Source organism: Pteropus alecto, unplaced genomic scaffold, assembly GCF_000325575.1.
Source record: "Pteropus alecto unplaced genomic scaffold, ASM32557v1 scaffold276, whole genome shotgun sequence".
NCBI lineage: Eukaryota > Metazoa > Chordata > Mammalia > Chiroptera > Pteropodidae > Pteropus > Pteropus alecto.
In genome coordinates this window covers 3,396,323-3,408,958 of record NW_006438074.1, presented here as the reverse complement: position 1 = coordinate 3,408,958, position 12,636 = coordinate 3,396,323, and the positions used below count along the sequence as shown (strand labels likewise).

General features: G+C 52.9%; 1 protein-coding gene across 1 annotated transcript in view; it reads left to right on the top strand.

Moving 5' to 3' along the window:
- The window catches only part of SPTB (spectrin beta, erythrocytic), a 59,490-nt gene extending 48,030 nt beyond the window's left edge, over positions 1 to 11,460 (top strand). Inside the window, exons 32-35 of the mRNA XM_006915124.3 lie at positions 8,350 to 8,609; positions 10,614 to 10,787; positions 11,048 to 11,090; positions 11,244 to 11,460. Coding sequence (XP_006915186.1) covers positions 8,350 to 8,609; positions 10,614 to 10,787; positions 11,048 to 11,090; positions 11,244 to 11,411 — 645 coding nt within the window. The 3' untranslated portion in view covers positions 11,412 to 11,460. The remainder of the gene's footprint in view (positions 1 to 8,349; positions 8,610 to 10,613; positions 10,788 to 11,047; positions 11,091 to 11,243) is intronic.
- Positions 11,461 to 12,636: the final 1,176 nt, after the last annotated feature.

Below are 12,636 nucleotides of genomic sequence, written 5' to 3'. Positions count from 1 at the left end.
AGGGTCTCTCCCAGGAGTTCCCTCTGAAGCAAGCTCCCATCATCACATGTGGAGTCTCTGGTGGACTTGGTCCCAGCCCCTTTTTCCCAGGGACAGCCCCCACCAGAAGGAGAGAAAACTCGGGGAGCTGGCACAGACTGTGGACACTGAGGCTGTGTCCGCCCCTGCCTCCTGTACCGCCTGCGCTTCGGCTGTGCATCCCTGTGTGTCTGTGTGCAGTGGTGTCCCAGGTCTGCGGGCTCCTTTGTGACCACCTGAATCACTCCATCCATCATTTGTGTCCTGTACGTCTGTGCAAATGTAATTACATGTGTATCAGAGCCACCTCCATCCAACATCTGAATGTCAGTGGGTCTGGGGGGAATAAAACATGCTTGGACCTGAGTCTCTCTCTGGAAGGAGGGAGTGAGCCCACATGTGAGACCCTTCTCAGAGCCAGCCACCCCACCAGATGGGAAACCTGGCTCGTGCTCGGTACCAGGAAGAACTCAGATGGCGAATCAATGAACACCAGGCCCGAGGCCTCATGGGAATATCTCCTGCTGCTTCTCCTGTCTCAGCCCTGTGTTGAGTTTTCACGAGGATCCATAAACTCCGAGGGAGGGTGTGATACCCAATTGGGCTTTGAAATGAGAAGAGAGGAGAATGGGTCCCACACAGGCTGGGAAGCCTTTACAGAAACCGCAGGCCTTTCCCAGGAAGGGCTGGCTGCCTGCTGCCCCTTCTTCCCGGTAGGCCTGCATTACGGTGGCTCTTCTGCTGTCCCGTGTGTGTGGTCTGGTGTCAGTGCCCTATAGAATAGATTCACGCGGTGTTGCTTCATGTGAGACTCATCACTAGTGCATGCCAGCTTCCTGCTTGGGGCAACAGACGGGAGTGAACCAGGCACCTGAGCCCATCTAGACTGCAACACGCTACAGGGCGGCCACCCTGCAGACCTCACCCCAGTTTTCCCCTCCCAAGTGTGTGCACACACACACATACACACATGTGTGTACACACAGGGCTGGAGCGCCATTCCTTGCATCACTATTTTCCTCAAACATATTGTGTAATGCATTGCCTCTCTCACCTCTAACCTTTCCACAATAGAGTATTCTGGTAAAAACCAATCCATTCATACAGGTAAGTATGTGTGTGAGGTCAGGCAGAAGCAAGGTATCACAACAGGCCAAACTCCTGGGGCGCAAGTCAGGACATTGGGTCTAGTCCTGAATTCTATAGGAACCTTCCTGCATGATTTTAGACAAGCCACCTAATCTTCCTCGGTTTCTTCGTCCTTATAAAGCCTTATGTTTGGGATTACAGAAAGTCCAGAACATTCCTGAATGTCAGCAATGTGCTTGAATAAGGGAAGGGCAAGAGAGGAGTGGTTTTCCCCATCTTACTCTCATCCCCACAGGTCTAGGGAACCTGGTTCACGTTTGTCAGGTGCCAGCGGGTGTGAGGCTGCAGATGGAAGGACCAGAGGGCTGGGGTGTTTGGGGAAGGCAGGAGGGCTGAACCTTGACTCCTGCAGAGGTCAGTGCCCTGAGGTGGCCCCAGGTACTGAAGGGGGGCCTGGCAGCAGTCTTGGCCATTCCCCTTACTCCCGGTGCCTGGGGCACCCTCACCCCAACACCCTTGCCTTATGGGTCTCCCCTTCATCCTGAGCGTGGCTCTGGGAAGGGCTGGGGCATCTTGCTAAGGTCCTCATCTTCCAGCTTTGGGTGCCTCAGAAACCTCAGTGTGACATTTGTGGTCAGATGTGGACTACTGAGACATTGAGGTTGATTTCACGGAGCAGAAATGGTATTGCCAAGGATCCAAGTCAGTAGCCTTCGGACATCCTCTGTGCATTGTGCCTGTTTCTGGCTTTGTGGTGGGAAACAGGGCCTGCGCTAGGAACTCTCCCAAAGGGGATGCTGTGACAACGCAGGTGACATCCCTGAAAGGGACTGTTGCTCGTAGGGGCTGTGACAAGAAAGACCCTGTCTTCAGGGGTCCTGTTTTGGGTGATCATGCCCTGCCTACCTTTAAGCCTCAAAGCTAAATCCATTCCATAGTTCACGGGGACTCTGGGGCATGAGGCAACCATCCGGGTGCCCGTCGTTATCAGCCCCCTTCATTGGGTTGTCAGGGAAGAGTCTCTTAACTCAATCGCTCATGGACGGCTCTTTTACCCTGACCTTCCAAGACTGCCTGCAGCTGGCTTCCTGGGGGAGAGGACTGGCCTTCTCGTTACAGGGGAACAGGAGAAGTTGAGACTCCTAGGTCCCTGGCCTCTGCTCGCCATAGTCTTAGAGGTCGCTGTGGCTTCAGGAGAGTAATCAGAGAATGTGAAGGATACCGCCCCAGAGGCTGAGCGGGCCCTGGATTGCAGCCAAGACACCTTTCAGCCAGTTCCTGGCTGGTTCTAGCTGCTGTCATCCCCTTGGCAACCTGGGCAACTCTCCACCCCCATCAGTGGCCTCACCAGCAGGCAGTCTGAAGCTTTAATCAGCAGCCAGAGGCCAGGCTCTGACGTCCTTGGATGGAAGGGATGTGGGTGGGGAGGCGGCAGCTGCGTTTCTTCTTGCCTGAGCAAGCTTTCCCGCTCCCCTCCCCTCCCCCACCCCGTGTAGGCCAAACTGAGCTGCTGTTTCAGGCTTTTTGCAGTGAATGCAAATCGTGTGTTCGCTCATGATGAGCAGTCCCAGCCTAGAAAGAACTTCAATTTTCCTGTAAACTTGGGCGTGTCTTTGTCTCCCCAGGATGCCTGACTCAGCGTGGCAGGGGTGTGTCTGCCTGTAGTCTGGCCCAGAGCCCCAGTACTTTAGGCTCCCCAGAGAAACCTGCCGTAGGCTCTTTCTAGACTTGGGTCTACCACTGGGTGTGCTTAGCTGTCTGTCCTCTGGTCAGACGTGATCCTTTTGGCCTCACTGCTCCAAAGGCCCCCTCCCAAGATCTTTCTTCCAAGCTGTTTCAGAGCATCTCAGGTACTATGTGGGCTCCAGACAGATTCGGGGACCACTGGAGGTATCTCAGAGATGGAGTTGATGGGTGATGGATCTGGCTGGGGGAGTCAGCGTCTTCTAACTCTCTTTAGTCTCTCTAATGCTGATCAAGCCACCAGCTTCTCCAAGGCAGGGGCCTGAAGAGCCCACACCAGTGTTGGGAATGGTGACGACAGCCCGAGGAAGCCTTGTCCTCTCACCCGCGATGCCGGTGGACCAGGTCTCCTCCTCCCTGTCCGAGGGGACCCTGCACACTTTCCTCTCCATCCCCCCTCACTTTGCCTGCTGGCCGTCTGCTCTGTTCCCTCTCGTCATCTTCCTAGTTCGCCAGTGGTCATCTCAGAGAGCCAGCCCTGGGCACAGTGTTGATCCACTCTTTTCGTGAAAGCCCCTTACCACCCCGGCCACTGGCCACCGGTCGTGGGCGTCCCACTGCCTGCTCCACCCTCGGCTCCTCCCACACTTTCTCCTATTCAGCAACTTCCTTCTCTCCTTAGACACATGTCTCTGCTCACCCTGAGTTCCCATCTCTTCATCTCTGGCTGCTCCCAACTCAGCAAACCATCTCTTTTTCTTTTCTTGCAAACAGCAGTCTCCTGAACAACCTTCCCAGCCCGTCTGCCAACAGCCCATCTTACCCCTCACCCTGAGGAGGCGCCCAGGCATCAGACGCTGGGGGAGGGCACAACTCTCAGCTGTAAAAGTGTTGACTCTTACAGTGTGCGCCAGCTTCCCCCACCCTCCAGCCTCCCAGCAGCTCTTTCGTTGTCTAAGGCATCAGCAGTAGATCTTGTCTGGCTCTAAGCCGCCCTCCTGGCCCCTCCCAGTGTGGCGCTTAACTTGATGAAGCTGCCTCAGCCCATTAGCCACATGTCTTACGTAAGCTGAGCTCATCTCGTTGAGACTGTGAACCCCATCAGATAGGTACTCTTCTTTGGAGCAGAAGTACCACCACTATCCCTTGCAGCAGGATTTAGTAGGAAGAGCAGAGTGTGGGACCAGATAGTTCTGCATCCTCAATCTTCCACTCACTAGATGTGTGGACTGTGGGCAAGTTACTCATTCTCCCCGACCCCCAATTTCCATCATCTTAGGAATCAGGGTAGGGGTGATACTTGACTCACAAAGTGTGAGGATTGGAAGAGAAAATGGAGGTAGAACATCTGGCATCTAGTACGTAATTAAATCTTTTATTTATTTTTTTTCTCCATCCCTCACTGCAGACCTTCATCTCTTAAAAGGGACACCTTCCATATGAATTCTAGCATCCATTGCCTAACTCCTCCCAAAGCAACCCTCCTGGAGCGCCCCTCCCTTGAGGCTCCCCACACACACTTTGGGCCCGGTCCTTGCCGTGATGTTGAAGGGCAAGACCATCACATGGCTAGGTCAAACTGCCTCTTTCTGGGGCGCATCCTTATGCCCTGGTTCTCACTTATCAGCATTTCCTTTACAGAGAAACCCCCTCATTTGTTTCTTGTTAGCATATCTGGGTTCACAGAGCATCTTCTAGAACTTCCAAAAAACTCTGTGGTCACTTGCCAGGTTTGCCTGTGGGAGCCAGAGAGTTATCTGTGTGCTATTTCCCTGTGCCACCTGCTGGCTGGGTCTGGAAGTACGCCTTCAACTCAAATCCAGAGAAGGAATGTACTCAACCAGCCCCATTTCCCTTCCCTTTCTTGAACCTCCTTTGTGGAGGAGACCCTCAACTCTCTGCCTGGTATCCCAGCCCAAGCCAGCTTCCTAGCAAGGCAGAACCCTAAAAAGTCAAGTTTACAAGATCTTACAAACACTCTGAGATGGCCATCCCCCACCCATCAGGAGCTAGGGCCTCTCCCTGTTTGACTGCTATCCTATAAAAGGTTCTTCCGTCTGTGCCCTTTCCTCCCAACCAGCAGACAATGCCACCTGTCCTCTGCCTTCTGACATCATGATCCCAGCAGCCAGTGTACGTGCCATCATGTCAGACATCTCCCTCCACTCCCACCCACCTGTCCGTAGAACCGGAGAACCTGGCTCCACACTGCAGGCAGCACCTACCTCTATTCCAGCCCCCCACCCTGGGTGATTCTCCCTCATGCTGTCACTCCCACTTACAGTCTAAGACTCCCTGACCACCCCAGCCTGACACCTAAAACTTGCTCCTGGGCTGGGGGAAGAGATGCAGATGAGAAAGATTGGGGCATGGTTTGGGCAAAAGAGCTCTCCTTTCTCAGGCCTCAGGGGTAACTAAGCCTTGTGTCATAAGAGAAAGCTGGGGGAGGGGAGGAGGTGGCAGTGGGCCCTCCGCCCTTCAGAGTGTCCCCCAGCTCCTCTGGGTGGTTTCTAGGCTGGGTACCCCTCAGCAGTGTCGGTGTGATCTGTGCATCTTCCTAGTGACCCGAGGGCTAAAGCAGCAGGCCTCCGCTTCCTAGAACGGAGGCTAGAGTCTTAGATCACCTCATGTATTCAAGGCCTTTGGCAGAACCTGCCCATCTACAGCCATATGAGCAGCCAGCTCTGGGCCTCAGCTCCTCAGCCGTGCCCCCTTTTGCTGTCCGCAGATTCCTCTGCATGCTGGGCAAGGCAGAATCTCCATATTAGAGCATGGCATGGTGCCAGAGGCAGCAGCAGAACTGTCACCTCCTCCCCTCCCTTCCCCAGCTTTCATAAGATGACAGAAAGCTTATTTACCCCCTGGCCCTGGGAAAGGAGGGCCTTTCTGCCCAAGCCATGCCCTCATCTTTCTCATCGTTCTCATCGGCATCTCTTCCCTCAGCCCAGGAGGAAGAAAAGCCCTGCCAGGCCTGGGCCTGGGAGGGGACAGTAACTACCAAACACCTCCACCTCCCACCCTCCCTCTTGGCTCCTCCTCCTCAGGCTTTGGCCTTCAGGGTAGAGGGAACAGGATGTATTTATGGTGAACAGCCAAGAGCACAGATGAGATCTTTGCATACGTTAGAAAACCCCTCTTTTCCAAAGCCAGCCTATGACTAACCATTGAGCTTATGATCACACTAGCATGGCTTCTGAATGTTCCTGCCAGGGAATGTGGGTCAGGCATCCATTAGGAGGAAGCAGAAGAAAGGCAGTCCTGAAAACAAATCCATCTTTCAGAAAGGAGGAATAATGGAAGTGAAAGTATAGGAAGAAAATGTAGACCCATAGTTCTCCAGTTAAGACGAGTCTCAGGAGGCCGGGTGAGAGGGGCAAACATGGCTGTGAGGATCTGCCAGGTTTGCCTCCCAGCGTCTGCCACAGTATCTTCCCTGAGACCCCAGGGCAGGTGCAGGGAGGGCTCTGACCCACCACCAGGAGTGGCGAAGCCAGCTGGAAAGGTAAGGGATGAAAAGAGGCTTCACATTCTGCAATAATAATCCACTTCCCCCAACTTTATATCCAGGTCCTAGGATTTGCCTGATTGGGTCCACAGAAGGACCCCAAACCCAGGATCCCAGCCCTACCCCTGCCACACCTGCCCTTGCTCCCTGCCGGAAGACGATCCGGGCAGGGCTGTGGGCCCTCCAGATCCTTGTGGCCAGTGCTGGTTCATTGCAGACACTGATACAAATACTGCAAGAGGCATAAGGATGAGCATGGCCTGGCCACAGCTATCAAGGGGTTTTAAGACAAGAAAGAATGAGAGCCTTAAAGATGTGGTAAAAACTCAGGCCTGTCCAACTCTGGAGTGCATGCACTTAATTGCCTGCAATATCTATAAGCTGTGTGATCTTGGATAAGTCACTTAACCTGAGCATAGGTGTTCTCATAGATTGAGGCGATAAACTAGGGTAGTGGTTTTCAAGCTTTTTGTCATATTATCTTTTCTTTAAATGAGATCTTACTGGAACCCCAACTTGTAACTGTTTATTGAACAGTCCTAATAGGATGGGATACAAACACGACCAGCTTTACCTTTCTTCCAAGCACTGCCTTCAAACATCTCCACTGAGCCTCCCTTCCCACTCCTTAGTGCGATCTTAGGCAGACTTTGGTCACTTTTAGCTGTTAAAAAGTCTACCCAGTCTGTTTCGGTTTAAAGCTTCAATCCGATGTCCAATATGGTGCCCACATCTTCCCATCATCCATTTCTCTATTTCAGGTTTGACCGAGGTCTAAAGGACCCACATGGGGAACATGGGGTCTGTTCTTTTCTGGCTCCTCCCCAACACTCCTCTGGGCCTCCCGCCATCCTCAGTGGTTGGAGTAGAAAGTAGAAAAGGGGCAGAGTCTCTACTCCCTGGATTGGTTCTGATCCTCCTGGGTTGTTGATGCCCTTGATCCTTCAGGTATCCAGACACGGCTTGAGCTTGGGGGCCTCTAGGACCCTTCCCACGTAGTGCTGTAAGGTCTCCAGCAAGTCAGGCCTTTGAGACAGCATTCTGACCATGTGGTTCAAACTAGGCTGCCTTCCTTGGAGCTCATTTAGCACCTAGGAGACCTACCCATTCTTGCCCCACCTGGCAGTGGGAGGCCGGCTGCCCACTGCTGCTCCAGTCTGTCCTGCCCTCTTTCCTTTGCTTCAGCAGGCACAGAGGCAGAACAGCAAGGCCTCTGTGTCAGGAGGTACCCAGCTGGGGAATGGGAGGCCTGCTTCCTCTTCTCGTGGGCACCTGACATACAGTGTGTGGCTCCACTGGAAACGCCTCTCAGCTCAGCTTGGGCGGGGACTGAGAGCTCCCCACCCTCCACAGGGAGGTGCAGGGAGGGAAGCCACAGCCTTCACCCAGGGCGGTGGCTCCTTCCAGGTGCCGGTCAACTCCTACTACACATTAGAGAGTGTGAAAAAATTAAGAAATACCAAGGTCGAATAATGCAGTATCTTGAGGGGGGGGTCTGGGCATATTTTGTTAAAACCCCTGAGGTGACTGTAAAAGGCAGCTAGGCTTAGGAACCACTGCCCTGCTCCAACAAGTCTCCATCAAATTGCAGAAGGACCGGTTTGGCTCAGTTCTCCCTTTTTGAGGTGGTGTGGGAATCATAGATCATGGTTCACATTCAACATTCTAGTACAAGCGTTTTTCAAACCTGTCTTAGCAGCAGACTCCTTTCTTCATAGGAAATCTTGCCAGAACCCACGTAGAACTCAGCCAGATTTGGAGCATGTGGCTGAATCAAGGGTACGGGCACAGAGCCGGGCAGAGAGCCAGCGCTTTGCCAGCAGCATTGGGAATGGCTCATCCCTTCCTATGAAGTCACAGGACCCCTTAGCTCACTCTAACCTTCTACTGCTGTTAATTGTGGGGGGTGGGAGGGGTGGCGGAAGCCAGAGATGAGGGCAGAGTCTAGGGAAGCAGGCCAGGTGGGGGCCTGCTGGCTTCCCAGTTTTGCTGAGCAGCCTTCCCTGGGGCTGAACCCCCAGCGAGGTGTGCCCCTCCCATGTGCCCCTGAGCAGGGGGAAGAAGAGAGGCAGTGGCCTCGGGACCTGCCGCCACCACCCCCGCCAGGGCCACGTGAGCAAGGGCAGGAGAAATCCGGTGAGGATGAGAGGCCCAGCACAGAGCCTCTCTTTAAGGTCCTAGACACACCACTGAGCGAGGGTGACGAGCCTGCAACGCTGCTAGCCCAGCGGGACCACGGGCACAGTGTGCAAATGGAGGGCTACCTGGGCCGCAAGCACGACCTGGAGGGGCCCAACAAGAAGGCATCCAACAGGTGTGTGGGGAAGGGGCTGCGGGTGGGAGAGGCGGGCAGCTCCCAGGGACTTCACCAACAGAGCCTCAGCAACATGAGTAGGTGTTAGGGGAGAGGGGTCCTCTGCCTCTGGTCTTAAGAGCTCCCAGGCACACTTCCGAGCCAGCCCACAGGCTACTCAGCATGATAGGGAAAGCTTGTCTTCAGTTCCCATCCCAAGTTTAAATCCTCTGCCCTTGTTTATACAAGTTACTCAGCCTAAATTAGTCTCCCCTGCGTTTGTAGATGCCCCTGCATTTGCAGACACCATGCCTGGGGCAGAGCAGGAATTCAGAGAACACTATTGTTATTCTTATCCCAGGGCTGGGTGACAGGTCAGTCTTGGCACTAACAACATATCCTTGACCAAGTCCCACTTTTTATCCAATCCGGGCCTCAGTTTCCCCAACTGTAAAATCATAGAAGAGGAAAAATGGGTTTGGCGTAGATGCCTCTGAGGTCCCTCCACATGCTGTCATGAAGTGGCTCAATGACCCTGAGGAACTCATCCAAAGGTTGTGTCCTCTCCTGACCCTGAAGCAGTCCTGTCCTTGGGTTTGGTTTCTCCATGAATGCCTCTACCTGAGGTCCCTGAGGGCCTCTGCATTCAGGCAGCAGTCTGGGGTTCCAGGGAAACAGGACAGCATTAAGAGGTTGAAGCCAGCCATATTCCTAGGCCAACTGGCAGAATATAGAGCCTGTCCTGGGGGCCACGCCAAAGCTAATTCAAATTCAAAAAGTGAACTTGGGGCCCCACTGCCCTGAAGAGGTTTAATGCTTATATGGAGAGTCCACCAGGAAAGAGAAAACTAACATTTATTGAGCACCTACTACATGCCAGGCATTATATTAGAAGCGATAAAATCTTCACAACCACCCTGTGACAAGATTTCCATTTTCCAGGTGGGGAAACAGAGGGGTTATTTGTTCAAGGCAAGATTTTACTCCAAGACCCAGCTCCTTCTTAACAACTGTTTTATTTGGGCTATAAGCTCAAAGGTGTGGTGAGGGCTATAGGAAAGATCCCCAAGCTGGGCATCAGAAACCCGGGCTTTGTAAAATGGCTCTGCAGCTAGCTTTGTACAGACCACATTCTCTCTATGACCTTCCAGTCCTTCCTCCCTGTATCCTACTAGATTTCTACCTCCAAAGGGAGGGAGGAAGAGAGGAGAAGACCAGCTTAATGTTGCTCAGCTTTCATTACTGTGAAAATGCAACATGTTTCCCATTTGTCAGTGAAGGAGCTCAGGTTAGCATACACCTTAGCTTATAAACCTGTTACTGTCACCCAGCCTACCGGCTGAGCCTTGATTTGCACAAAATGTTTCCTTAAAAAGTCCTAGTACACTATATGAGGCATATATCATCAACAAAACCCTGCTCTATTCACTACGCAGTTCTGTAATGAGAATCAAATATGCTACTGGATATGGAAATGCCTTTTGAAAAGTCAAGTTTACACTGTTGGTCTTAGACTCAAAAATTCTACTTCTAGAAGTATATCTCAAGATAAGATCAAAGTTATAGGCAAAGATTTATGCACAAGAATGTTTATCACATTGTTAAATTGTACTACTTAAATTTCCAGTATCACAAGATCTACCAGTAAAGAGATTATTTATATATATATGGTATGGGGTACCATATAGCTATTCAAAATTACTTTCAAGAAATATTTGGGGTTATGGGGAATACTGATGACATAGTATTAAGCTTAAAAGTAGGACATAAAGCTGGATATATGCTATATATGTGAATAGAAAAAAACTAGAAATAAATATAGAAAATATAAATAATAGTTAACTTTTGGTAGTGGAATTACATGGAGATGATTTTCATTTCCAATTTTTTATTTCACAGTAAATGTATTACTATTTATCACGGTAAAAATGGTGTAATAAAAAAAAAAAAGGTACAGCTCTAGGAATTGATAATAGAGAAGCTGTAACAGGACTGTGGGTAATCTTCCTGTCTGCATCTTTGCAGGTCCTGGAACAACCTGTACTGTGTGCTCAGGAATAGCGAGCTAACCTTCTACAAAGATGCCAAGAACCTGGCGCTGGGGGTGCCCTACCACGGGGAGGAGCCCTTGGCCCTGAGACATGCCATCTGTGAAATTGCTGCCAACTACAAGAAGAAGAAGCATGTCTTCAAGCTGAGGTGAGGCCCCTCCTGTCCGCTGCCTCTTCTCTTGCTTTGGCATTAGTGGCTGGACAGGGGCCCACCATATGGGACCAACTCCATGCCTGAGTTGCCCCTTAGGGGTTTTTGAAATCAAGGAGGCTGATGGTCCAGATTTTTACCTCTTTCAGAAGGTGCTGTGCTGCCTGAGAGGGGACTGTGGGATCAGAGCCAGCCCTCTGCCCAGGCAGAGGGCTCCACAGGTGGCTACATGGCAAATAAAACCTCTGTCCTCCTAGGTTGAGCAATGGCAGCGAATGGCTCTTCCATGGCAAGGATGAGGTAAGTGTAGGGCAGCTTAGCCCGGACCCCTGCTAACAAAGGGGCAGGCCACTTGACCTCGAGGCTCCTGCAGAATGGGCAGTCCTGGGGTACCAGCCCCCATCCTTTGCAGGGCCCTGGGAGGTGTGGGGTTCTGACCCTCCCCCCTTGCAGGAGGAGATGCTGTCCTGGCTTCAGGGTGTGAGCACCGCCATCAACGAGTCCCAGAGCATCCGCATCAAGGCTCAGAGCCTGCCCCTGCCCTCCATCACCGGCCCTGATGCCAGCCTCAGCAAGAAAGACAAAGAGAAGAGATTCAGCTTCTTCCCCAAAAAGAAGTAGCCTCTCATGGCGCTGCACAGTGGGGCTGGGCTGCAGGTGCCGCAGTGCTTCCCTCGGCTGCCTGGGACAGGCTGGAGCGCCCATGGCCGTGACCTCGGCTGCAGCCTGGTCCTCCTCTTGCCTGCCGCCCAGCTGCCCGCTGCCTGCTGCCTGCCTGCTCTGAGTCGCCGGGCCGGGCTCTGGGCCCACGCTGCACTGCAATAGCTGCCTTTGCCCACCCGGCCCGATGCCTGCTCCCCACCCTCCCGCAGAGCAGCTCCAGGGACAGGGGCTCCAAGCTCCACCGGGGCCCTGAGGCCTCCAGGCCTGGGAACAAATTTCCAAGGCACATGCCCTCTTCTCCGCTCCTCTTGGGCTGAGGGCTCGCCAGCCCCACAAGCCCCATAAAAGCTGGAGAAGGAGGCTGATGGGGTTCCTCAGATGCTGCCCACTCCCAAAGCAAGTCTTACTGGTCACCTCTCACATGGTCGCAGCCAGGGAAAAGGAAAGGAGAGAGGACACTGAAATGCCTGACCCGGCCCTGGGCAGGGGGAAGGAGCTTTCAGGTCGCCTGGCTCTGGAGAGAAGGCTGTTAGGGACTGAGAGACACTCTGGGCCTGTTCTCCATTGGGCTTCCTCAGAACTGGGACTCTCGCCTCAGGAGCCACCACATCCCTCCCCCCTCCTACCAAAAAAAAAGGGGGTCCTTAGTGTAAGGGGCCCCCTGTTGCCTCCAGCACCCTTTGCTACCCCCATAAGTGGTAGAAGGGAAGCTCAGGAAGCTCTCTAGCCGGTTCTTTTAAGACTGCAGTTAGAGCGTAGAGCTCAGGGCTCAGACCTGAAAGGAGGTAGACCGGCCCTGACACTGCCTACGTTGCTGCCTCTCCACCCTGGGATCCCCGCTCCCAGAAGCAGCTGAATCAGCAATATCACACTCAGACCCAAGACCCCTTAGGGAGACAGTACAGTCCCCAGATACAGGATGGACAGCCCAGCACCTGGAGTAAAGCATCCCAAAGCCAAATGCCCAATGTGTATTGTCTGCAGCTGATATCATCTGAGGGTACTGGCTGGACAGAAAGCCAAGTTCATGACCTATCACTCTAGGGTGGCAAACATAGCCATACCCGGGTATTAGCACTCACATAACTCTGGACAGCTTGGACAAATGCTGGGGCCAGAGCCATGAAGGTGTGGCATCCCTTGCTCAGCTTCTCCTAAAGGTCCTGGCCTTGGGCTTTGAGGG